Genomic DNA, 27,803 nt, shown 5'->3' with positions numbered 1-27,803 from the left:
TGATATAGACATTGCTATTGTAATGTTTTCAAGGACACAGTTACAACATCTGGCCTACTATCTCCCTATGCACCACCCTATCTAGTGAGTTCCCTAGGTCCTCCATAGTCAGATGGGCCTATGTCATTGAGATTAAACTATTCTATCTCTATGGGCCTATGTCATAGAGTTACAACTATTCTATGACTATGGGCCTATGTCATAAAGAAAAAACTATTCTATCACTATGGGCCTATGTCATAGAGATACAACTATTCTATCACTATGGGCCTATGTCATAGAGATAAAACTATTCTATCACTATGGGCCTATGTCATAGAGATAAAACTATTCTATCTCTATGGGCCTATGTCATAGAGTTACAACTATTCTATGACTATGGGCCTATGTCATAAAGAAAAAACTATTCTATCACTATGGGCCTATGTCATAGAGATACAACTATTCTATCACTATGGGCCTATGTCATAGAGATAAAACTATTCTATCACTATGGGCCTATGTCATAGAGATAAAACTATTCTATCTCTATGGGCCTATGTCATAGAGTTACAACTATTCTATGACTATGGGCCTATGTCATAGAGATAAAACTATTCTATGACTATGGGCCTATGTCATAGAGATAAAACTATTATATCACTATGGGCCTATGTCATAGAGATAAAACTATTCTATCACTATGGGCCTATGTCATAGAGATAAAACTATTCTATGACTATGGGCCTATGTCATAGAGATACAACTATTCTATTACTATGGGCCTATGTCATAGAGATACAACTATTCTATTACTATGGGCCTATGTCATAGAGATAAAACTATTCTATCTCTATGGACTATGTGCTCAGCTGCTCTGTATGCAGCAGGGTGGCATCATGTGACTAGCGTTTCCAGGATACCTGGAGTGCGGCTAAGCTGCCCAATTAAGGCTCGTCTTGAAAACCATTGCCTCATACAGTTTAAGTGATTGCTCTCAATGAGGGTTTGCTTCATGCAGATTGCAACCAGGGCATGAAAAGAAGGTTTATTTGTCAATTGAGAGACGACGAGAGAAAATCCAATAAAATCATAGCCTATCACTACACAAGGTGAGTGTTTAAACCTTTTTGAATGTGAATTAGGCATAGGCAGCTTAGTATCCCAGATTGTTAGCCTACAAATGATTAAGGAACAATGTGGGATAATATGATGTTCAATGGTAATTTAATCTAATGATATAACCATTTGATTATTGAAGAATATAATAATTATATGAGCCTACTCTATTGTTACACAACATATAAGGTTGTTTTCTAATATTTTTTTGTTATCTGAATTCTTTAAAAAAAACTGTCATGGACTGTCAGTCCCTTGAATCGATTGCCCAGAAGAATTTGAGAGTTGCATTTCCCCAGCCCATTTATACCAAACCTATGGGATTGGATCACTATCAGACCAAGATGTCAAGATTTATATTTTAATATTCCATCAAATCAATTGATGACATTTGATACGTCTAATGGAGGCAATATTTTGTTCAATTTTGTTATTTGTATATTCAATACAATTTTTCCTTGACAGAGTTGTCAACACAGGGGCCACAACGGACCACATTTACCGAGGGTGTATTTATTACGGAAACCGTTTACCGTTTAACAACAAACACAGAGAAAATTGAACGAAATGGGGCAGGACCTACCTGATTGTGTCCAATAGGAACTCTCGTTTGCTTTTTCCTCTTGGAATGGACGGTTTTTGCAACAAAAAAAATAACAGACGAAACGTTTTGCAACAGAATCGGCGTAATGGTTACACCTCAGTAGAATTCCTAATCTCGTTATTGAGGTGATTTGTCCACGTGAGCTTCCGTACTGTTCATTCAGCTGAGAGCTGCAAAGAGCGAGTGGATGGGGGTTTGTGCTAACTGGAATTTCTATCCATTTCATTCTTGTTGTATGGACATCTATGCAATAGTGTACTGTTTGTCTACATTATTTCGAATGCGCATTTATTGTGTGTGTGTCTCTTGCTGATTGGCGAGCATTCATTAAACAGCGACACTGCACCAACCTGTTCTAGCTAGCTACATTTGCTAACAGTAGCTAGCTAACTAACGTTAGCAAGCTGTGTGCATACGGCATACCATAGCAGGCAACAATATTATAATGCAATACATTAATTTAGCAGAAATATGCTACGCTAAAAATGATTTGATTAGGCTCGGTTAGTCAATGCACGGCTTGGCACACGTCCCCAGGAATCCTACCGCTAGCTGATTAACTGGCTGGTAAAAGCAGCAGCGAGCCGACGGCCACCACCACAACATGAGTCAGATTAACGTTAGATGTCGGACTCTTTGAATACTCTCTGCTGCTGCTGCTACTTATCATTCATTTCAGTTTTACGGCGGCGGAGGGAGATTCTCTACTTTGACAATTGGTATATTTAGTTACCTAGGCAGTGTTGATTGATAGTTACAGATTGTCAGCAGCCATTATCAACACTGATATCGGATAGCTTTGGAAAATGTTGAAACCAATGTTGATCATCAGAATCCTCAATTAATCTGTCTGTTTCAGGAGGCAGAAAATGGAAACCGTGGAAAAATGGAACAAATGCCTAATATCACCTAAGTTATTGGATAGAAAAGTATTTCCCAAACAAAATGGCAAGACAGGTACTTGTTCTTCATGGGTTGCACTTTTAGTAATGTACACATAAAACAATGTTGCTTAACAAGTCATCGTGTATGAATGAATGGTAAATGAAAATACAGAACTGAAAATATTAATGTTCTTTCATTCACAGGCATGATTGTGAAGCATCTTCACAACACATTCAGACTTCAACATAGTTTGCAGATACAGTCCATCAGTCGCTCAGAATGTGCCACTGGTAAGAAAATATTTGTCCTAAAACCTAGTGCCCTTTTTTATCCTGATAATATTTCAATGTTGACTATTTTTTGAGCATTGCATTCTTATTGTTGGGGTTGGGTTTTTGATAACAATCTGTTTTAGCACTATGCATTAGATACAGCATATACAGAGGGTTCATTCTTATCATAACTAATCACATTGTAACACAGGTAAATATTCACACTGCTTTTGTCAATCAGGGATATCTCAGTGTTAATGTTTAGCCCCTCAACAAGCAACAATTGGTCTAATATAAAAGGCTCCATTGTCTAGTACAGGGTTTCCCAAACTCGATCTCGGCCCCCTCCCCGGGTAAACATTTTGGTTTTTGCCCGATCACTACACAGCTGCTTCAAATAATCCAAGCTTGATGATGAGTTTGTTATTTGAATCAGCTGTGCAGTGCTAGTGCAAAAACCAAAATGGGACCAGGACTGAGGGTTTGGGACCAGTACAGGGTTTGTGAAACCCTGTACTAGTAGAACAGAAATGGCAACATTCACAGAGTGGTTGAGCTATTTATAAAACCACAGATGTTGCATCTGTGACTATCCTTTTGCTTGTATGAGGCACTATGCTGTTGAGGCCTTTCTCGTAGTTTTCAAGAAACATTAGAACTGCGGAGTTACAGAACTTGGCAAGGCCTAATCTCTGGATGTTTTCCTACCTGTATATGTAATTCAGGCTCCTGTCCAAATTTGATGATGAGTAGGAATGAGCACCACGAGCCTCGGCCTGTCCCTGTTGCCCTCACCCCCCAGCTTGTCCCAAGGGCCCACCGGCCCCTCTGCCTCTCCGTCTCCTCAGATAGCAATGGCCGCTTCAAAGCTCTGGAGACCCAAGAGTGGAAGAACAATCTCAAAGCCCAGGTATGTCTGTCTACTAGGCCTAAACTGGTCCCCAGAGCCACAATTTCCCCAGAGCCACAATTTCTTTCTTTCTGTTCCACTATTCCGACTAGCAAAATAAAGTCCTGAACTGGTTCGAACACCAAAAAATAAACTGTTTATCGTTCCTTTTTGTTCCCTTTTTAAACCTCTGAAATCAAATTACTTCACCAATGAATAGAGCTGCTTGCTATGGAGCTGGCAAGCTATGTACAGGCATTGGACAGACAAGTGTAGCAAAGGGTGTGACATGTGACTGACATTGGAATTTCTTTGAACTTCAGAGAGTTGGCTTAACTAACGTTGGACCAGAGTTAGCCCTTGATTATGAGTTTTTTAGAGAGCTAGACCAGAGCTAGCTATAGTGCATTCGGAAAGTATTCAGACCCCTTGACTTTTTCCACATTTTGTTACGTTACAGCCTTATTCTAAAAATGAGTAAATAGTTTTTTTCCCTTATCAATCTACACACAATACCCCATAATGACAAAGCAAAATAGTTTTTTATACATTTTTGCAAATTAATAAAAACAATAATGAAAATAATATCACATTTACATAAGTATTCAGACCCTTTAGTCAGTACTTTGTTGAAGCACCTTTGGCAGCGATTACAGCCTAGAGTCTTCTTGGATATGACGTTACAAACTTGGCACACCTGTATTTGGGGAGTTTCTTCCATTCTTCTCTGCAGATCGTCTCAAGCTCTGTCAGGCTGGATGGGGAGTGTCGCTGCACAGCTATTTTCAGTTCTAGAGATGTTGGATCGGGTTAAAGTCCGGGCTCTGGCTGGGCCACTCAAGGACATTTAGAGACTTGTCCCGAAGCCACTCCAGCATTGTCTTGGCTGTGTGCTTAGGGTAGTTGTCCTGTTGGAAGGTGAACCTTCGCCCAGTCTGAGGTCCTGAGCACTCTGGGGCAGGTTTTCATCAAGGATCTCTCTGTACTTTGCACTGTTCATCTTTCCCTCGATCATGACTAGTCTCCCAGTTCCTGCCACTGAAAAACAACCCCACAGCATGATGCTGCCACCACCATGCTTCACTGTAGGGAGAGTGCAAGGTTTCCTCCAGATGTGACGCTTGGCATTCAGGCCAAAGAGTTCCATCTTTGACCAGAGCACCTTGAGTCATTTCTTAGCCTTTTGACAAACTCCAAGCGGTCTGTCCTGCCTTTTACTGAGGAGTGGCTTCTGTCTGGCGGCTCTACGATAAAGGCCTGATTGGTGGAGTGCTGCAGAGATGGGAGAACCTTCCAGAAGGACAACTATCTCCACAGAGGAACTCTAGAGCCTCAGAAGGGCCTTGGTCATCTCCCTGACCAAGGCCCTTCTCCCCCGATTGCTAAGTTTGGCGGCCAGCTCTAAGAGTCTTGGTGGCTCCAAACTTCTTCCATTTAAGAATGATGGAGGCCACTGTGTTCTTGGGGACCTTCAATGCTGCAGACATGTTTTGGTACCCTTCCTCAGATCTGTGCCTCGACACAATCCTGTCTTGGAGCTCTACGGACAATTCCTTCGACCTCATGGCTTGGTTTTTGCTTTGACATGCACTGTCAACTGATGGACCTTATATAGACAGGTGTGTGCCTTTACAAATTATATCCAATCAATTGAATGTACCTCAGGTGGACTCCAATCAATTGAATGTACCTCAGGTGGACTCCAAGTTGTAGAAACATCTCAAGGATGATCAGTGGAAACAGGATGCAGCTGAGCTCAATTTTGAGTCTCATAGCAAAGGGTCTGAATACTTATGTAAATAAGTTATTTCTGTTTTTTATTTGTAATACATTTACAAAAATTTCCACAAACCTGTTTTCGCTTTGAATTTATGGTGTATTGTGTGTAGATTGATGAGGAAAAACTATTATTTAATCAATTTTAGAGCAAGGCTTTAATGTAACAAGATGTGGAAAAAGTCAATGGGTCTGAATACTTCCCGAATGCACTGTAGCTAACAAGCTTGTGTGTAGAGCAAAACCAGAAATAAAATAAAAACACATCTTACATTTTTTTAGCTAATAAATCCAATGTGAAATATGAAATCTATAGTGTCCTTAACTAGCATTAAAAAAGGTAATCCATTGTTCTCTACACTAAACAAACATATAAATCCAACATGAAAAGTGTTGGTCCCATGTTTAATGGGCTGAAATAAAAGATCCCAGAAATGTTCCATACAGTGCTTATTTCTCTCAAATTTTGTGCACAAATTTGTTTACAACCATTTTAGTGAGCATTTCTCCTTTGCTAAGGTAATCCATCCACCTGACAGTTGTGGCATATCAAGAAGCTGATTAAATAGCATGATCATTACACAAGTGCACCTTGTGCTGGGGACAATAAAAGACCACTCTAAGATGTGCTGTTTTGTCAGACAACACAATGCCACAGATGTCTCAAGTTTTGAGGGAGTGTATAATTGGCGTGCTGACTGCAGGAATGTCCACCAGAGCTGTTGCCAGAGAATATAATTTTCTTTTCTCTACCATAGTGTCATTTTAGAGAATTTGTCAGTACGTCCAACCGGCCTCATAACCCACGTGTAACCATGCCAGCCGTGGACCTCCACATCGGGCTTCTTCACCTGCAGGATCGTCTGAAACCAGCCATCCGAACAGCTGATGAAACTGTGGGTTTGCACAATCAAATAATTTCTGCACAAACGGTCTGAAACCGTCTTAGGGAAACTCATCTGTGTGCTCGTCGTCCTCACCAAGGTCTTGACCTGACTGCAGTTGGGCGTCGTAACCGACTTCAGTGGGCAAATGCTCACCTTCAATGGCCTCTGGCACACTAAAGAAGTGTGCTCTTCACAGATCAATTCTGGTTTCAACTGTACTGGGAAGATGGCAGACAGCGTCTATATAGCATCGTGTTGGCGAGCGGTTTGCTGATGACAACGTTGTGAACAGAGTGCCCCATGGTGGCAGAGTGCCTGTATTCCAGTCATGTGAAATCCTTAGATTAGGGCCTAATGAATTTATTTAAATTGACTGATTTCCTTATGTACTGTAACTCAGTAAAATCTTTGAAATTGTTGTGTTTTTGTTCAGTGTAAAATCTCTCCCTAATTTCTGAATGACGCCTGTAATGTTAGTAGCTACAGTAGACTATGCTTCGGGGGGAGGGGCAGATACCCTACACATGCACACACACTGGCAAAGATTTCCAGCTGGCAGGCAGACACTGGAATTAGTTTCTGAGTTGACAGTGAGGGCTTTGCATAGGCGCTTTATTTTTTTTTATTTTTTGTGGGACTGGAAAAAAATGTCCGGAATGTAAAATAACGTTAACCTGTTCTCATGCTTTTTAAAAGAATGCCTCTGTTCCAGAACAATATAGATCACATTCATTGTCAGTTCTGGTTCTGTTCCTCTAAAAAAACAAAAAACAAAACGTTTTGGTTCCAACCCCTGATTGTTACTAGTATTTCAATGTATTGCTGACATCCCAAAATGTATTTCTTTGAAAGGACACAGATTTGATCTTCTGGTATGGTGCCCTACTTCAGTATGCTTTGTGTGTGTGTTTGATGTCATTTGTGTCTCCCTGCAGATGGAGCAGGCCCACAGTGCAGGAGCAGCCAGCAGCACAGGCTCCCTGGAGAGGGCCTCATTGTTTTGTGCCTCTGGTTCCACCACGGCCTCCAGCTCTGGCCTATCTAGCCCCGTGGAGAACCTCACCAAGAGCAAGTCCTCCAGCCGCTTCTCCCTATTTTCCCCTCCCTGGAACAGCAGCTCAGAGTCCGACTCCAACCCCCCCTCCCGCTCCGGCTCCAAGAAGCTGCGTAACTACAGCATGAGAGCTGCCACAGGTCCGGCCGGGGTGGGGTCAGTGGGCAGGGCGGGTCCACCAGACACGCCAGACACGCCCAAACAGAACGTCCCGGAACACTTCCAGTACTCTGAGCCCGTCATCTCCAAGGTGACGGACTACATCTTCGTGGGCAACCTGAACGCAGCGTATAACGGGCGCACGCTGTGTCGCAACAACATTGACAGCATCATCGACATGAGCAGCATGCCGGGGGACCCCGGCCCAAGTCTCAGCCTTATCCCCTGCACCTGCTCCCGAGGAGCCCGCCACAGCTGGTCCCGCCTCAAGGTGGACATCCGCGATGTCCCAGACGCGCTGGGCGAGGGAAGCCCCGCCCTGAAGCAGCACTGCTTCGAGGACATCAACGAGTGCATCGAGGCTTCCACGGAAAAAAGGAAACGAGTGCTAGTCCACTGCCGTGACGGGTACTCCCTGGCTCCGACCTGTATCATCCAGTACCTCATGGTGAAGCAGAATATGCGGCTGATCTCGGCCTACGAGCTGCTGAGGGCCAAGTACCCCGTTAACATCAGGGAGTGTCACCAGAATGTGCTGGTGAGCCTGGAGAGAGCTCTGCGGCCTGGAGGGAACGTGGACCCAGAGTGCTTCAAGCAGGCCATCTCAAGGAAAGTGGCCTGGACCTGACCTGGCTCCTCCCCCTCCACTCCCCCTGTAGTTTGGCCCTCTTTATTTTTCTAATCTAACCGTGGCATTCAATGGATATTTTTCTATGGACAATTTTTGAAAGGCAGCTTTACTTTCTGTCATCAACTGGATATGGAGATGTTGCCACTAACAGTGAGCTTCAAAAGTATTGGGACAGTGACACATTTTTTATGTTTTGGCTCTGTACTCCAGCACTTTGGATTTGAAATGATACGATGACTGAGGTTAAAGTGCGGACTGTCAGCTTTAATTTTAGGGTATTTTCATCCATATCTGGTGAACCATTGTAGAAGTGTATAGAAACCATATTCTATTCTTATTTACAATAAAAGTGACTCCAAAATGACACTACACATTATTTACCATTAATTTCTATTGGGCAGAAAATAATCTGAAACACCACCAAAACAAACAGCAAATGCCTCCAACAAGTTTGTAGAGTCTCACAAGCTTGATGTAATCTTTGCGTGCTAGGAATATGGGACCAAATACTAAACTTTTGACCAGTTTAATACAAATATAAGTGAATGTCCCAATATTTTTGGTATGTGCAAAAAGTGGTGTACATTCTTAACGGTTCACCCGATATGGATGAAATTACCCTAAAATGAAAGCTGACAGTCTGCACTTTAACCTCAGTCATCGTATCATTACAAATCCAAAGTGCTGGAGTACAGAGCCAAAACAACAACATGTGTCAGTCCCAATACTTTTGAAGCTCACTGTACTTGCGACGCATCAAAATGCTTGTGAAAATGTAAATGCAAGTTGATGTATTTGTCCTCTTCTGAGCCCGTGAATTTGACTTTGATGTTTCTCCATAAGCGATTAGATGTTTTACTCTTTACGTCTGCTAGATATGGAAAATGTTTCATTCTAGACTGTGACTTCAGGCTGAATAAGCCCTGTGCCACGTTGGTTTTATTGTGGCTGTGTTTTTATTTCAGGGGAATTTGAATGGGAGTTCTCAGGAGAAGTAATGATGATGTCATTCCAATATAGCTGCAAACACTGCTGAAAGCTCTGTGTGAATAATGGAGGACGTCACTGCTCTCTTGGATCTACATTGGCCAATCACAGGAGCAGATCATTACTGTACTATATCAGCGACATGCAGGGGACTTTGCACATGGATGCCGATTTGTTGTTGTAAATCCCTCCCTCACACCTCAATTGGTCTGTGACCCTCCTGCCACAGACAGACAGACATAACAATGTGGTATCCTCCTCAGACATTTTCCACTATGGTACAGAAGACCAGGTGGAAGACATTGAATTATCATAGATCATCCTCTATGAGGAAAACTAACTTACATGACGTTCCCTATCACTTTAACTCACCGTTGTAAACATTTGCTGTGGTACTTCTTGGAAACTGTGGCTTTGTAATTTCAGCTGTTGTGTATGCAATGAAAATGGATGGTCAGTATCTATCTCTCTGGAATGTCAGTATTAGTATATTATAAATCCGACTGAATGGTGATTCAGTGTTGTACTGCGAGAAATTCTATTGCACTACCTAAAAAGGTTCTCCAGAAATGCACAGTTTGATGGGTATTAGTAAGCTGACATGAATTTAAACACCAGTTATAACTTTTTTATTATCATTGTTCTGTGGTATGGAAATGTCTTTTTAATATTATTGTTTTGAAGACTTTGTGCTCTAGTGTTCGATTTAGTTAATTTGATCCCAATATTTTGTTCAAAAGTAATATTTTCATTATTTGACTTATCTTGGAAGTAGTCATAGACCAGTAGTGACTACGTCTAGGATTAGGGTTTTATTACTTTGCTTCAGCCACAACAGGCTAAATGTTAGCATTCTCTACCTCAACACAAGGGTTGAATGTTGCCCACTTTAGAACTGTCTGAATTGCAAAATCAACTCAAATTAACATAACATTGGAAAGCAAAACTTTCTCTCCAGGGAGTTGTGTAGAGGCTCATATGATTTAGAAAATAGTTACATTTCTGTAAAAAAAAAAAAAAAAATGGCTTGCTACAGTAATTTATCATATTCATAAAATGCCACTGATTCAATGTTATTGTAGTATGATTATGATCATAAACCACTATTCTTTTATCTGACAGATTTAATATTAGAATTGCTTATTTTTGTCAGTGGTTATAGTACATTTTTGTTGTTCTGTGACCAGTATGGGTGGAATGGAAGCTTCAGTATATGAGTATGGTGCCTTTGCTTGAATTTGTCTTGTGCGACTGTACAGTGACACTTGCACACTTTGTATGCAGTTGTTGGGCGTTGATAAACATTTTTCTACTTTAAAATGTTGCCTATTGATGCTGTCAATGTTTTTAATTGGAATACATGACGTAAGGATTTTATGAAAGAATACAGTTATGTGAATTGGTTATTGCTGTAACATGTTTTGGTGGTCAGTGGGTGCACAGTCTTATGTACTATGCGAAATGTGGCTGTGACCATTCATCCATGATGTGATCAGGGTTACAGAATGACCCTAACTTTCCCAGAATTCCCAGGTGTTCCAGAAATCCTGGTTGGAGGATTCAGCGTTTTCTGTGTATTTCCACCTGATTCCTGGAATCTACCAACTGGGATTTCTGGAAAACCTGGGAATTTTGTGACCCTAAATGTGATGATTCAACATTTTGTGCACTTCTGCACGCCATACAATTTAGGCCATAGACGGATGTTTTAACATTTTCATGGTGAATATACTATATTTAAAAAAATAAATGGTTATAGAAGGGTTTTTTGACCCTTGTGATGGTGTCTTTGGGTCGTCTCTCAACTTTGGTTTGGTTTTACAACTTCTCAGGTGAGCTGTATAATGGCCCAGAATGTTTTGACTGAACTGTATATGAAACCAGAATATGTGAAGCTACGCATTTCCTGTGTCGAGTTTTTGGTAGGTGTACATATTAAAAAAAGACATTACATCATAGCCATATGTATATTGTTTGACCGGATTATTCTGTATAGAAACGTAAACAAAGTTGAGTCTTAGTGTTCTCGGGGTTCTATTCATTAGTGTATACCATAGCAAATGTTGCAAAACGTTTTGCCACAAAAACAAGTTTCTTATCAGTTCAGGTAGTCCATCCCCATTTCTCTCTGTTTTCTTCAGTTTGATGTCTAGTGAATTTACACGAGGCTAATCTTGTATTCCCCCAATTTAATATCAGTCGTGATGTGAACAAGTGCACTCTCAAGGAGGGCGGAAAGGGTAGAGAATCATAGGAAAATGGGGGCTTCAAGGTTTGAGGTCGAGCATCAGGAAACTATTATTCTGCTATCTGAAGAGGAGACACACACACAAAATACCCTCTGCAGAATAAGGAGCCAGGCACCAGTTTTAAAATAATCAGCTTTAAACATTTACATTTTTGAAGAAATTCATCTTCACAACGTCAATCATTCATGCAGAGGGTGAAGGGGGGCTTGCTGACCGTGACCCCATCACAGTATTATTAGCCTTATCCCACACACAGGGCTAACACTGCTGCTGTGGTCTGTCTGTCACCAGCCTCCATGACTTCTATGACCTGCACGACTTCAGCTTTCCCTTTATTCCATCGCCTTGCCCCTCTTCTGGCTCTCACTGGTCCTTAAGTGCTATATATCCCCACAGTTTACCTCTCTCCTCCCCTCCCATCTCCCCCATTCTCAGGCTTCATGTTGAGGCTGCTGTATTCACTTACCCACCTGTCCAACCCATTAGTGATGTGACGTCTGCAAAGAGCCTTTTTACATGCGATCGGGCATTTGATATCATTCCAACCCTTTGCCCATTGTAACACAGTGTTAGATTCAATGTAGTCCGGCTGTCTGGAAGAAACAGCTCTTCAGCTAACGTCATACCATACTGAATATGGCACTAAATTAAACATTCATATTCAATGGCAGATATTACATATATTATTACTAAAACAAACGTTCTTCTGTTTAGTATAAACACTTTTTCTCAGTGCTATGGTGACCGCCACCTCAACCTGGTATGTTCTGGAAGAAATGCCCAAGCATGATGCTGGTATATATTGATTCTCCTCTAACACATCACCATTAACTGCTCACTGTTTCTCTAAAGTAGCTTGCGCTGTGCTGTTGCTGCTTCTGGTTAATTATACAAGTCTATTGGTCATTTCATGTACAGCTTCCTGAATACTCTTCACTGTGCAGCCAAAACAAATTCCCTGGACCATTCTCACACCTGCTGTCTCCTTAACTTTCATCACTGAGCATTGCCTCCTTTTCTTCAGCCTGCTCAAACTGATGGTGGTGGTATCACACTGCCACTTCTCTGTAGAACTCTTTCTGAATGGTGATCTCCCTATCAAACGCACTAACAACCCTAGCCCTGTCTCTCAATTCTTCACACTTTCTGAAGCTAAAGTGACTATCTGACTCGCAGCAGTAAACCAAGCTACCCACAACTAATCAGAAAGGAAGCATCAGCCACCACTTTCTTCTGTACTAAATAAGGCTGTTGTCTAAAGGAATTATCACATAACAATCACAATATCATCAGAGTAAGGTTATTTATAACGGAGGAGGTGGGAGTCAGATATAGCATTTCAGGTGCTTGCCTATTGGTCTGTGGATGAATCTACTTCCATAAACAGAAAGATGGGATTTCCTTGGCCATTGGGAATTGCAATATATACCATCTTATGATTCCATCTGCTGCTGTAGCCACTAGCCGGTCTCACCCATCCTTCCTCCAAAATCTGTCGCGCTCCTATTCCTGCTCAGCTCCTAGGTGAGAACTGCTCTTCTTTTAGCCGGCTATAGCTTGACTGCTCTGTGCTATTGGTGAATTGTTTGGATTTATTCAGTGGTCCATCTGGTTTCAAATGAGTTTGTGCCGGTTTATGTACAGGCTCTATTTTAAGGCTTTGGGACTTATTGCTTCTTTGTTTGGATGTGGTGGTTTCTGTGGTGGGTGTTGCCTATTAAAGCATTTTGCCTGGTTTCATGCAGTTTCAATGAGATATTGTCAATCCGTTGAAGATTAGTGTAGGTTTTTATGGAAGTACAATGCAAACATTTGTGAAGGAGACATTATCCAGCCCTTTCTACATTACAAGAGGACAGTCTAGGTTGTTCTAGACCTAGATGCTGTTTATGTGGGCTGTTTGACATTACTAGACACCTTTAACTGATGAATGTGAAATGCGATACCCCCAGTGTTTATCTTGGTGTCAACGCAAACAATTTTTCACTATATAACACAGATGAGGATTTGGCTGGAATATAATCTCAAACCCGGAGGATGTTATGTTGGTTGTGGAGATGGGAAGGCATAAAGAAGCTAACGCAGGTTGCCGAATTGGATAATAAAGTAGATCACAGAAGATTATACCAGGTTATCACTGAGGTAATATCAGTTTTTACCTTCGTCCTGCAAGGGTAATGTGATGAAGTGATTGTCAGGGTTTCTAAACGTGTCTTTCTTTGTGTGTTGAAGGTAATCTTACATTTTATATCAATGTTGAATGAAGTGTGGCATTACACATTAAATTTTAGATCAGAATTTAATACTCACAGTGTCAAATGTAACACTTATAAATTATATGTGACCCACCAAAATAGTGTAAAACTAACACTTGGTTCCCTAACACCATTTATTAGAGTTGATGCTGTTATACTTTCTCTGTGTTAGGGAATAACACATGTAGTGTTACAGTATTTAGGGGAGGGGGTTGTTTTAACACTGTGTAAAGGGTGTAAAGGCATGTTTGCATATTTTCCAGCATGCCTTCCAAATCAAATGTATTTATATAGCCCTTCTTACATTAGCTGATATCTCAAAGTGCTGTACAGAAACCCAGCCTAAAACCCCAAACAGCAGGCAATGCAGGTGTAGAAGCACGGTGGCTAGGAAAAACTCCCTAGAAAGGCCAGAACCTAGGAAGAAACCTAGAGAGGAACCAGGCTATGAGGGGTGGCCAGTCCTCTTCTGGCTGTGCAGGGTGGAGATTATAACAGAACATGGCCAAGATGTTCAAATGTTCATAGATGACGAGCAGGGTCAAATAATAATAATCACAGTGGTTGTCGAGGGTGCAACAGGTCAGCACCTCAGGAGTAAATGTCAGTTGGCTTTTCATAGCCGATCATTCAGAGTATCTCTACCGCTCCTGCTGTCTCTAGAGAGTTGAAAACAGCAGGTCTGGGACAGCTAGCACATCCGGTGAACAGGTCAGGGTTCAATAGCCGCAGGCAGAACAGTTGAAACTGGAGCAGCAGCACGGCCAGGTGGACTGGGGACAGCAAGGAGTCATCAGGCCAGGTAGTCCTGAGGCATGGTCCTAGGGCTCAGGTCCTCCGAGAGAGAGAAAGAAAGAATTAGAGAGAGCATACTTAAATTCACACAGGACACCGGATAAGACAGGAGAAATACTCCAGATATAACAGGCTGACCCTAGCCCCCCGACACATAAACTACTGATTTCAATTGAATGTGAGCGATACCTACCCATGACTGTGTTTGTAAGTGACAGAGACATGGTAGTTGCATTCAATAACATTTAGCCCTGAAATGACCTCCTAAGTGAATGTGTTTACATTTAAAGTAAACCCTTTATGACCATATATTATACATTTCATAAAGCCTTTAGTTATGCCTAGTTATCCTCGACATTGTGGTATGAAAATCTTTGCACATCAGACCTGCAAGTCTTACAATACACTGGTTTGTGAAGTGATTAGTAATTCCTATCGTAATCCAGCCAGATGGAGGAAATCCAACAATTTGAATATTTTATCACTCACAACCTGTATTCAGAATGATTGCTATGGTGAACAACTTGACAAACAACACTACCTAAACCATGTAAACTGGAATTACCATCTCAGTAACGGGTGCAATAAGTCCAACCCTTTACAGATTGGATTAGTTTAGAAAATGTAAGTCATTTATCTTTGATAAAGTTTAAGATAAATTAATCAATGTGCATGCAGACACAGATATTAAAACAAACTATTTCTAACAATCAATCTGGAACAAAGCTTGTTAGGAAATATGATAACAAGTACCCCTCTAACTTCCATTGCAATCAGAGATTTAACAGAAATGTCACTAGCAAACATAGTCATGGGTGGTACCTCTAAAATTTACTTGAAAGGCACGCTGGGAAACACATATGCAAATAAGACTATACACCCTGCCTACAGTGTTAAAACAACACCCAAAAACCAGTTACTGTAACACCACAGGTGCTAATTCCCTAACGCTGAGAAAGCATCAACTGTTATAAAGTGTTAATTTAAGTTGGAATTTGCAATACCTATAGCGTTAGGGACCCTAAACTCTTGAGGTGTTAGTTTATCAACACTTTGAAAAGTGTTAGTTTAACACTATTTTGGTGGGCCACGTATAATGACTAAGAAGGTGTTCAATTTAACACTGTGTTTTTTTTTTTTTACTGAGGATAGTCAGTGTCCATGGTACTATCTGCCAAAGATCCAGATTCAAAGCCACATCTCATCCTTTATGAAAGCACTGGGATTATCAATTTACAATACATTTTTTACAAGAGATTTAGGTTCAGCAGATTTATCCAGAGGCTTTTATTTTGGTGTTTGACAGGTCTTCTAACCATAAAAGGGCAATCTGTGATTGGTACATCCATTTTTTTACTTTTAAATTAAAGATATATAGCTGTTTTTGAATTTGAAAGTGATTACATTTCTCCAGCCCCATCCTACCGCTGTTTACCAAAACAGTGTTAGGGTGGCCACTTTATTAATGTTTGAATCCCCGATTGCCCCTTTAAACAGTCAAAGCTCTATTGAAGTGCTGGATCAAGTGGACTTTTCCAGGCAGGTGAGCCCTTATTTCAGATGTGATGGTGTAACATCTCTGCCATCTCAGGGATATTCTAGAGGGTAGGCTGGGCATCAACAGAGGTGGTATCAGGTTGTTGATAATCTCCCAGCCTTCCATTATGGAGCTACTCAAGGAGAACAGCTGGCCTTCATATTCTTAGACTAATTTAGACCCTGCTGCTTTTCCAGGGCCAAATGGCCCTCACTTGTGTTGGGGGGCTATAGTGTTTCCCCTCAGCCCTCACTTGTGTTGGTAGGCTATAGTGTTTCCCCTCAGCCCTCACTTGTGTTGGTAGGCTATAGTGTTTCCCCTCAGTGGAACAATTATGCATGACTGCCCTGTATAAAGAACTTCCATAGTGATTAAACTCAGCGTGACTTCTGATTGATCCTCCTTGAGAGATTCCTGGAGAGATTAATTGGTACATCTGTTTAGATTAGGTGAACAAAATAATATCTAATTATCTCCACCTAAATTCCATCAATGTTCATCTGAAAAAGAAATTGAAAATACATCAACAATTTGATAGTTTGATAATCAACATACTCAACATTAGAACATGTCAAAGTTAGGACATTTGACCATTGTAGTTACAGTATATATCACATAAATGTACATAGTTGTGAATTGTATTCTTATTCTTTGCCACTGTTAAACAAAGCCATGCAGTTGATAACAGAAAGTACACATAAAAATAAATATGTTTTCCACTTGCAATTTGTAAATCTGACAAATTTTTGCAGATATATTTAACTGACATGACAGGTGACTGGAAATGCAGTAATTGTATTGCTTTGAATTAGTTTGAAATGTATATGAAATAATGACCTATTTTTTTTCACAGGGTGTGAAATCAAACAAACGCCAAGATGTCGGAGTGAGTAACTTATACATTGATCACATCTCATATTTTTGGATGTGGATGTGTAATACACGAAAATGAACATGATATTTTCTCTCACCTTTTCATAATTTTATCTCTTCAGGAAAAAGATGTCTTCGAGTCGGCGGCATTACCTGAAGGTAAACACTTTCAAATATCTGATCTGAATTTGATACTTGTCAACAACTATCAATACAAGGAGAATTGAGGGGAACACAAGTATACAATATCTCAAGGTTCATGTTTTACACGAAATGTCCTAATTCTGGTATGGCTGAGCTTTTCATACGTGTAACCTGCATGCCTCATTGTCTCCAGAGCTTGATGCTCTCCATCGCTAAAGGCTTACTGGAAGACGAGGCAAAGGAGAATGAGCAGGAGAGAATAAGATGGATGGCGGAGAACTGCCCTCCCCTGTCCCTGCCAGGGGGTACTCAACAGTTACAGGTAAACCAAACAAACAATCAATCAAATCAATCAAACTCAACAATCAAAATTTGGTCAAACCCCAAATCAATGTAAAATATATGCCTTCATATATAAGATGATTACATAATTAGTTACTGTATTCAAATGTATTGAATAAAGTGTTCACTATTGTTATTATGATTATTATTATGAATAGTAGTAGTAGCACTAGTTGTAGTAGTCATAGTACCAGTAGCAGTAGTAGTAGAACTAATAGAAGTAGCAGAAGTACTGCAGTAGTAGTAACAGTAGTAGTAGTAGTAGTAGTAGTAGTAGTAGTAGTAGTAGTAGTAGTAGTAGTAGTAGTAGTAGTAGTAGTAGCAGTAGTAGTAGCAGTAGTAGTAGTAGCAGTAGTAGTAGTAGCAGTAGTAGTAGTAGTAGTAGCAGTAATACTAGCAGTAGTAGCAATAGTAGTTGCAATAGTAGTAGCAGCAGTAGTAGTGATGGTAGTATATATTTGTTTTATTAGTATAATGATGATGATGGTGATTATTATTATTAATGCTTGATTTTTGTTGATATCACCTCAGGAGTTCTTGAAAGAGCTGCATCATAAGATTGACGTGATAGATGAGGAGAGATATGACCTGGAGAGCAAAGTGAACAAAGCCACTAAGGAGGTATACTGTATTCACTTTACCTCACACCTACTAAAACTTGGAATGCATTCCATGAGTAATTATGTGCTGCCAGTTAGATCAATGTTGTTGTTCTCCTCTTCTTCCATTGGTCAGATTGAAGATTTGAACATTAAAGTTATTGACTTGAAGGGCAAGTTCAAGAAGCCAACTTTGAGGAAAGTGCGTATGTCTGCTGATGCTATGCTCCAGGCTCTGCTGGGCTCCAAGCACAAGGTGTCTATGGATCTGAGATCCAACCTGAAACAAGTGAAGAAGGAGGTCAAAGAGGAGGTGGGTAACTGTTCAGTAAGATAACAGAATATTGTAGAGATGTCACTATGGGTAATCTCTCGTGGATAGATGCGCGTAACATAAATGGTGGTAGCATCTGGTGACAGACTGTGGGATGCGACGACTAACAACTTTGTTGCAAGACTCAAATTTTTCATCATTGATCATCTGGACAAATCACAATTTCGCAGGTGCTCGCATATTTCAAATTTCAGAAGGGGAGGGGACATTTGGCCCATAGACTTGTACAAAACTGGCTGAGAGTTTCTGTTTAGAGGGGTAGAGACTTCACGAGTCTCGTTAGTACAAAGTACATTTTATAACACGTCTCCCCCCAGGACTTAATCGAGCATCAATTTCACAAGATTTTTGTTCTGAGTGTCCGAGATTAGCCATTGGCAGACATTGTTATTGTCCAACCTGAGGCCTTGTTAATCTACACTAAGAGGTTCAGCATACTGAAATGAGTTCACACATAGATAAGCTCAGCAGAGCGCACCCATGTTATAAGGCTGTTTGATTTGATGTTGTATAGAGTTGCCAAACCACTGATACAGGGTCAGATATATTTTCATAGCATTGGGTTCATGGGTCATCTACAGCTGTACAACTTCTGCCAAACAACTGCTCCACTCCGACATGACGACATGTTGTTTGGCTTCAGCACTCAAATATCTCAAGGTTATAATTTACTGAATTTTTAACCCTGAACCTTTGACTATGTTGCTATTGCAGGATAAGGAACTGCGTAATGTTGGAGACTGGCGTCAGAACATTGAAGACAAGTCCGGAATGGACGGGAGGAAGAAGATGTTTGAGTCCGAGGGTTAATTTGGTCTATCATTTCCCTGTATAGATCCCGCAAAGCAACACAAAACTCTCACTTGTTTGAACATTTCTCTTATTGAGCACTATGGTATCATTTGAACCAGTGTATGTGTCTGTAAAACGAAAGGACTATTAAATGTTTCGAGTGGAACAGAAACGTGCGTTAATAAATGCTTTTCATATTGCCACAATTTCTTGTACCTGTGTGATCAGATCTATGTTTTGTCTCTGTCTTGTCTAAATGTACCTCTAGTCTAGAACATGTGATATGTTTGTTAGTTCAAATATATATGACAAACATATTTTCTGCCAGTTTTTATCTTCTTTTGTTTTTCCTGATGTAACATCTGTTGTAACAACAGACACAATTGCCTTACAGTACACAGCCTGACTAGACTGTGCAGTATGATAGGCACAGTGTTATCACGTGATATGGAGTGAAGTGCCACCAATGTCTATCACTCTAGAATCATATTCACAAGTCCTCTAGAGGAATTGCCAGCCAGTGATTTACAACCTGACTGACAGATATAATGTGACCTGACCATATTAAACCCTCAGTAATAGCACATTCTGACCTTACCCACTGGGCATGGACGTCAATTCAACGTCTATTCCACGTTGGTTCAACGTAATTTCATTGAAACATTGTTGATTCAACCAGTGTGTGCCCAGTGGGTAGAAGTTTGGCTAATTGTATGTTCTGGTTTGCTAGAGGTACAGTATCAGTTGATAGTAAACAGTAGTTAAGAAACAAGCAGAGCACTATTGGTTGTTGCTTGGGTAACCACTTACTGGATATAAAGAGATGTTATCAGGTGGTGCAGCTGTGGAGGGTGTGAGTGAAGAGGAGAAGAACTCTTCTTGGGAAGTGGGGTAAGTGAGGCGAGCCGCGAGGCAGGTCTACTGCCTGGCCATGGCTCTGTTAATTGATTAAATATGTGAGAACTGATTATAAATGTTAGTAATTAGGTAGCATTGATGGATGGTTTCAAGTAGCACTCAAGATGTTTCCAGTTTCATTCTTTCATCCACAGTGAAAAAATGAGTTAGTAGAGAAAAAGATATCCATGAACCATCCTTGTCCATCTTACTTGTCTTTCAGTGGGAGATCTGAAAGTGACAGAACTGTCATCAGGTCCTTTGGGCGCCTCAGAAGCCACGGACATAAATCTCAGACACATGATGCCTCCGAGGTACGACCAGTTCAATAGTTTGGCATCCTTTTACGATAAACATCATGGGTGCCAGTTGCACGTCTGGCCTTCTGATAATGTGTGAATTATAGCATTCTCTATTACTGTTGGTGTGAGTGGCCTTTAAAGTTCTGAGTACTGGCCATGCATGCTCCTTATGGGTGATGGCATATGCTAAATAAAAGATGATGAAATAAGAACAACCATCTTGAAGGACGTGTTATTTATACTAGAGCCGCTGGGGGAGGGGAAGGAACAGGGAAACACCGTACTGTATTTCATGACCTTGTCAGCCCATTGGTTTGGTCTGTAATCCGCTTCCATAAAGAGAAATGGAGGATTATAGCGAGGGATCAGAAAATGCAATATATACCTTCTTAACACTTGAGCTGCCTGCGATCAGTCAGTCAGTTGGGGATCCCTTAACAAGCCTGTGCTGCTCTCTTTAGTCCCGAGGTGAGAATCAATGCTTACAGTATTTCTAGTACTTCTAACTAGTTAGACACTATCTGAAGGAGAGAAGATTTATTAACATTTTACTCAGGTTTTAGTTTTCGGAGAAACGACATTTTTCTAGCTATGATATACAGAAGCATTGTGGTCTTTGCGCTAACTTATTAATGAGAAATTGCAGAATTATAGTGATATGCCTATTTAATGTCAATACTTGGCTGTTGGTTGAGGAAAATAAGATTGTTTTATAAAGATTTTAGCATGTGAAATGCATTTTAGTTTGTGAAATGAATGTGAATTGTATTGTGTATTGCAATTGTATTGCACTGTAGCTAATTATTCATTTGTATTTGGTTGTTATTGTTGGCTCTAGTCCAAGAGTGTTAAATGTCTTTTCTGTAGTCATAAACTGATGCGTTTGGATTGTTGCTTTATGTAGTAATGCTCTTTCTATATGACATCTTATTCTTATTCAAATATATTTAATATCTGTCACTAATGTTTAAATGACTCAAATGATATATAATTCGAAAAATACTGACACCAAAGTTTTCAAAATCATAACTCAATTACTCAATTACTTGGTTTATTTCAATACATTTTATAGATATTTTATTTGTTTTGTACAGTATTTCATGATTTATTTTGTCGGTGTATCTTAATTTGTAAACTTTCAATAGTTGTATTTGCATAAGAAAATGTTCTCAGGTACCAGTAGTGTATTGAATGTGTTTTAGTGAGCAGACCGTATAATTATCTATGGGGTGGTAAATGATAGATGTAAATGGACTGATGATGTGACATGCAGAAATGGTACACCACCACAAGACATAAATCTGAAAGCGATCGTCAAATGTTTTCCTTCCTCTCAACACCATATTTTAGACATACCTACACAGCCTGTTACAACGTTATAGACATCTCTGATACATCACCTAATTGGCCACCTGGACAAATATATATATAAATAAATATATGTATATGTATATATATATACAGTACCAGTGAAAAATTTGGACACACCTACTCATTCAAGTGTTTTTATTTATTTAGACTATTTACATTGTATAATAATAGTGAAGACATCAAAACTATGAAATAACACACATGGAATCATGTAGTAACCAAAAAAGTGTTAAACATATCAAAATATATGTTATATTTTAGATTCTTCAAAGTAGCCACCCTTTGCCTTGATGACAGCTTTGCACACTCTTGGCATTCTCTCAACCAGCTTCACCTGGAATGCTTTTCCAACAGTCTGGAAGGAGTTCCCACATATGCTAAGCACTTGTTGTCTGCTTATCCTTCACTCTGCGGTCCAGCTCATCCCAAACCATCTCAATTAGGTTGAGGTGGGGTGACTGTGGAGGCCAGGTCATCTGATGCAGCACTCCATCACTCTCCTTCTTGGTCAAATAGCCCTTACACAGCCTGGATGTGTGTTGGGTCATTGTCCTGTGGAAAAACAAATGATAGTCTCACTAAACGCAAACCAGATGGGATGGCATATCGCTGCAGAATGCCGTGGTAGCCATGCTGGTTAAGTGTGCCTTGAATTCTAAATAAGTGTCACCAGCAAAGCACACCCACACCATCCCACGTCCTCCTCCATGCTTCACGGTGGGAGCCACACAGATCATTCGTTCGCCTACTCTGCGTCTCACAAAGACACGGCGGTTGAAGGCAAAAATCTCAAATTTGGACTGATCAGACCAAAGGACAGATTCCACCAGTCTAATGTCCATTGCTCGTGTTTCTTGGCCCAAGCAAGTCTCTTCTTATTATTGGTGTCCTTTAGTAGTGGTTTCTTTGCAGCAATTAGACCATGAATGCCTGATTCACGCAGTCTCCTCTGAACAGTTGATGTTGAGAAGTGTCTGTTACTTGAACTTGAATTTATTTGGGATGCAATCTGAGGTGCAGTTAACTCTAATGAACATATCCTCTGCAGCAGAGGTAACTCTGGGTCTTCCTTTCCTGTGGCAGTCCTCATGAGAGCTAGTTTCATCATAGAGCTTGATGGTTTTTGCAACTGCACTTGAAGAGACTTTCAAAGTTCTTGAAATGTTCAGTAATGACTGACCTTAATTTCTTAAAATAACGATGGACTGTCGTTTCCTTTTGCTTATTTGAGCTGTTCTTGCCATAATATGGACTTGGTCTTTTACCAAATAGGTTATCTTCTGTATATCACCTATACCTTATCACAACACAACTGTTTGGTTCAAATGCATTAAGAAGGAAATAAATTCCACTATTTAACTTTCAACTAGGCACACCTGTTAATTGACATGTATTCCTCATGAAGCTGGTTGAGAGAATGCAAAGAGTGTGCAAAGCTGCCATCATAGGCAAAGGGTGGCTACTTTGAAGAATCTCAATTATAAAATATATTTTGATTTGTTTAACACTTTTTTCGTTACTGTATGATTCCATATGTGTTATTTCATAGGTTTGATGTCGTCACTATTATTCTACAGTGTAGAAAATAGTAAAAATTATTTGTATTATTTTCTACATCTACAATAGACTGACATTTTTACTAGACCCGGTCCAAAATCTGTGCTATGTGATGTTTGAAAAGACAACATTTCACTAGCCGGCGGGCTAGTTGGGTACATTTTCAACTAACCCGGTGTGAAAAGTTCTAGCCATCGTCAACCATAATTTCTATCCCTGCATGTCAGCTCACAAGAGTTGCTGTACTGTAAATACATATATGCCTGTTTAGTTGAGCTTATTGAAGCTGGAGTGATACTATCCCTCTCTTCTGCAAGTATGAAGGACGAGAGTTTTTCAGAACGGTACTGCTTTAAACAGTATTATTGGACATGCATGGCTTTGGTTAATTGCACAATAAACTAATCTGAATTTGAATCTGAACAACAACTACCCCGGATAGAAAAAGAGATATGCTAAGAAACACATTTTTATAATACATACACTGTCGTTCTAAAGTTTGGGGTCACGTAGAAATGTCCTTGTTTTTGAAAGAAAAGCTGTGTACTACTCCCTTCACAGAACAGTGCACACTGGCTCTAAGCAGAATGGAAAGTGCACCGGGGCCTCCCACTCCTCTTTCTATTCTGGTTAGAGCCAGTTTGCGCTGTTCTGTAAAGGGAGTAGTACACAGCGTTGTACGAGATCTTCAGCTTCTTGGCAATTTCTCACATGGAATAGCCTTCATTTCTCAGAACAAGCATAGACTGACGAGTTCCAGAAGAAAGTGCTTTGTTTCTGGCGATTTTGAGCCTGTAATCGAACCCACAAATGCCGATGCTCCAGATACTCAACTAGTCTAAAGAAGCCCTGTTTCATTGCTTCTTTAATCAGAACAACAGTTTTCAGCTGTGCTAAAATAATTGCAAAAGTGTTTTCCAACGATCAATTATCCTTTTAAAATTATAAACTTGGATTAACTAACACAACGTGACATTGGAACACAGGAGTGATGGTTGCTGATAATGGGGCTCTGTACGCCTATGTAGCTATTCCATAAAGAAATTAGCTGTTTCCAGCTACAATAGTCATTTACAACATTATCAATGTCTACACGTTATTTCTGATGAATTTTATGTTATTTTAATGGAAATTTGCTTTTCTTTCAAAAACAAGGACATTTCCAAGTGACCCCAAACATTTGAACGGTAGTGTATATTCAGTGTAGTTAATCATGGAGAATGGAGACAGTTGAGTGAGTACAATGAACTGACCTGATGGAACAGCAGTAGTTATTTTTGAGACAAGGCCTAACGTCTTGGTCATCTAAGGGATGTTCTAGAAGGCAATGGCAGGGCTGGTGGCAGGGCTGGCACCACCAGCTGCGGTGTTGGGTTACTGTGACCTCTCGGAGACAAGCCTACAATAACACAGAGCCATTTTAGACAAGATCTGGGCCCAATTTAGATCTCCTCAACACAAGATAACTTCCCCATCTCCAGGGAAACGATACCCAGAGCCCAGACCAAAGATTTGGAGTCGACTGAGTTTAAGGAATTCGGAATGTATTCTTATCACTTGTCTCAATTACAAAAGCAAGTAAGAAGACCGTTGTAAATCATAGCTGCATGCCACGGCCCCCGTTGGAAGTAGGGCTGAACAGGGATAATTGTAAAAAGGGACAGAGTCAATAACACAAATTAGAAATAGCCTAGAGTACTCTTATTCAATGTGCTTAAAAAATAGATACTTTTTTCATGCTTTGACTACTTTTTGTATTGACCGGTCTAGCATTCTCCATGTACCTTATCCTATATAATAGTATCAGTAATCCTACTGGTGTAGTTTTGTAATTGGTATAGCTGAGTATATACCAGTATTGTTGGTAAAATGTTGGCTGTTATGAGTACATCATTCATGATTACTGTTGTTTTGTATTTCTAGGAAGTGAAGACACAAAACAGCCAAGATGGCTGAGTAAGTATAGGCCAATACATTGTCTACATGTTGTGTTTCAAGTGTTTAGGTAGTTGTACTTAACCTGACTTTCTTTCCTTGGTCCAATAGCAAGAAAGGCAACGTGTCCTCAAGCCGTAAGCACACTCTGAAGGTAAGGAATCCCACACAGCCATTTTAATGTTTTACGTAGAATAAAACATTTAATAATGTATAAAAATCATAATATAACATACTTTTAAAAAGTAGTAAAACAAAGTGAGATATAGGTAAATTATCTGTCAACTGTCATAATTTGTCTCCAGAGTTGTATGCTGGCACTTGCTAAGGATTGGCTTGAAGCTGAAGCATTAGAGAAAGTTAAAGAGAGGGAGAGATACATGGCAGAGAACTGCCCTCCTCTGGAGATGTCCCACTCCAAGGATGATTTGATGGTATGATATTCAGATATTCAAAGACAGACATTATGAAAACATATCATACCTGCTTGATACAGTGTGTTGCATGAATTGTGCTTCTATCCGGATCAGCTGTACTAAGTTCAAGCGTAAAAATAGGTATTATATGACGACACATTTTCCTTTGTTGCATTCTTTCATTAGGAGCTTTGCAAAAAGTTGTACGACAAAATTAATGTGATTGATGAGGAGAGATACAACTTAGAATATAAAGTGATCATGGTTTGCAATGAGGTAAGCAACTGTCTTGTCTGCTCCTTTTTTTAATGTTTCAATATAAATATTCAGTGCCTTCAGAAAGACGTATTACACATTTTGTTGTGTTACAGCTTGCATTAAAAATGGTTCAAATAGATTTTGATTCTCACCTATCTACACACAATACCCCACAATCACAAATTGAAAACATGTTTTTAGATATTTTTGCAAATGTATTAAAAATGAAATACAGAGACATCTCTGAGTAAAATAACCTTTGGCTGTGATGACAGCTGTGAGTCTTTGTGAATAATTCTCTAAGAGCTTTCCACACCTGTCTTGTGAAACATTTGCCTATTATTCTTTTCAAAATTCTTCATTCTCTGTCAAATTAGTTGATCATTGCTAGACAACCAGTTTCAGGTCTTGCCATTGATTTTAATGTAGATTTAAGTCTAAACTGTAACTCAACCACTCAGTAATATTCACTGTCTTCTTGGTAAGCAACTCCAGTATTGATTTGGCTTTGTGTTTTAGGTTATTGTCCTGCTTGAAAGGGTCTTTGTGGCTGAATTTGTGTTTGAAATTCACTGCTCGACAGAGGGCTATAGAGATGAGGTAGTCATTCACAAATCATGTTAAACACTATTACTGCACACAGAGTGAGACCATGCAACTTATTATGTGACTTGTTAAGGCTTGCCATAACCAAGGGGTTGAATACTTATTGACTCGAGACATTTTAGCTTTTCATTTTCTAATTGCTTTGAAAAAAATTCTAAAAATAATTCCACTTTGACATTATGGGGTATGGTGTGTAGAAGAAAGTTTATGAATGTTAAATTCAGGCTGTAACAAAATAACATTTTGAAAAAGTCAAGGGGTGTGAATACTTTCTGAAGGCACTGTATATACAATATATATATATAACAGTATATATGGTATATAATAAATATATTTTATATGTATACAGTTCCTCTGTTGAGCCCACCTGAAACACTGATTTTCCTGTTCCAAAATTCCACCCACTAGGTTTTAGACCTAAACATAAAAATAGTTGACCTGAGGGGCAAGTTCAAGAAGCCAGCTCTGAAGAAAGTGCGTATGTCTGCTGATGCTATGCTCCAGGCTCTGCTGGGCTCCAAGCACAAGGTGACCATGGATCTGAGATCCAACCTGAAACAAGTGAAGAAAGATGAGAAGAAAGAGGTGGGTCCATTAGGTTGGATATCGCATCGGGAGACATTGTCAATGTTGAACGAACTTTAGGCCTTGATATTCTACACTTCATTGTCTTCTCACCCTTTCTACTATCACAGGATAAGGAATTGCGTGACGTTGGTGACTGGCGTAAGAACATTGACGACAAGGCTGGTATGGACGGCAGGAAGAAGATGTTTCAGGGAGATAATTAGATCGTTGGGCTGTGTTTGTTTGATGTGACTGACTACTGTCCTGTAATGTCTTACTGTCAACCACATACTGATTGATACCCATTACAACCAGTATTGTAACTATATGACACATCTTTGTTTCTTTTGAAGACACTAAATAAATAGAGGAAACAGAAACAGAGAGTAAGAAGGTCTTCGGAAGATGTGTGTAATGGTCTGTCTGTTGATTTACTGCTTTACTCCCTGTAGTAGAGTAGCCTACTGTACAGTGACAAACTTTTCAAATAAATTGTCTTAAGGAAATCATTCAAAATTTATATTATTTATATTTTGTCATTTTGATACACAAAGAGAACTAAAATGCTCAAAAGTCAAAACGGGCTCCTGAAAATAGTGCACAATTGTGTGCAACGTCACCCATTTTGTATGATACGTTACATCCTCCAAATAAAAAAAAAGAATAATCTTAAAATCCCTTTCAATCTCTTTAATACTCCTCTCCGATTTTCTAGTCTAATTTGAGCAGCAG

General features: G+C 39.8%; 4 protein-coding genes across 5 annotated transcripts in view; 3 read left to right on the top strand and 1 right to left on the bottom strand.

Moving 5' to 3' along the window:
* The window catches only part of LOC129855069 (cathepsin D-like), a 35,703-nt gene extending 33,939 nt beyond the window's left edge, over positions 1-1,764 (bottom strand). The window contains exon 1 of the mRNA XM_055922356.1: positions 1,682-1,764. The gene's annotated coding sequence lies outside the window, so the exon portion shown is untranslated. The remainder of the gene's footprint in view (positions 1-1,681) is intronic.
* LOC129855065 (uncharacterized) lies at positions 973-11,199 on the top strand. Of its 2 annotated transcripts, none has more exons than XM_055922349.1 (5): positions 973-1,091; positions 2,562-2,659; positions 2,791-2,877; positions 3,585-3,769; positions 7,347-11,199. In XM_055922349.1, the coding sequence occupies exons 1-5, from the start codon at positions 1,015-1,017 to the stop codon at positions 8,250-8,252; spliced, it is 1,353 nt and encodes a 450-aa protein (XP_055778324.1). In that variant the 5' UTR covers positions 973-1,014; the 3' UTR covers positions 8,253-11,199. The 2 variants fall into 2 exon arrangements, with proteins under 2 accessions (XP_055778324.1, XP_055778325.1); XM_055922350.1 differs by lacking the exon at positions 973-1,091 and adding an exon at positions 1,791-1,895.
* A 1,635-nt stretch (positions 11,200-12,834) lies between these two features.
* LOC129855072 (troponin I, fast skeletal muscle-like) lies at positions 12,835-19,368 on the top strand. Its single transcript, XM_055922362.1, has 7 exons — positions 12,835-13,015; positions 16,932-16,964; positions 17,074-17,110; positions 17,289-17,417; positions 17,969-18,058; positions 18,173-18,349; positions 19,085-19,368. The coding sequence occupies exons 2-7, from the start codon at positions 16,957-16,959 to the stop codon at positions 19,178-19,180; spliced, it is 537 nt and encodes a 178-aa protein (XP_055778337.1). The 5' UTR covers positions 12,835-13,015; positions 16,932-16,956; the 3' UTR covers positions 19,181-19,368.
* A 1,383-nt stretch (positions 19,369-20,751) lies between these two features.
* LOC129855071 (troponin I, fast skeletal muscle-like) lies at positions 20,752-27,584 on the top strand. Its single transcript, XM_055922361.1, has 7 exons — positions 20,752-20,829; positions 25,213-25,245; positions 25,336-25,378; positions 25,530-25,658; positions 25,827-25,916; positions 26,913-27,089; positions 27,200-27,584. The coding sequence occupies exons 2-7, from the start codon at positions 25,238-25,240 to the stop codon at positions 27,293-27,295; spliced, it is 543 nt and encodes a 180-aa protein (XP_055778336.1). The 5' UTR covers positions 20,752-20,829; positions 25,213-25,237; the 3' UTR covers positions 27,296-27,584.
* The last annotated feature ends 219 nt before the right edge of the window (positions 27,585-27,803 follow it).

The sequence above is a fragment of the Salvelinus fontinalis genome, chromosome 5, assembly GCF_029448725.1.
Source record: "Salvelinus fontinalis isolate EN_2023a chromosome 5, ASM2944872v1, whole genome shotgun sequence".
Taxonomy (NCBI): domain Eukaryota; kingdom Metazoa; phylum Chordata; class Actinopteri; order Salmoniformes; family Salmonidae; genus Salvelinus; species Salvelinus fontinalis.
This window is presented reverse-complemented; position numbering and strand designations above follow the sequence as displayed.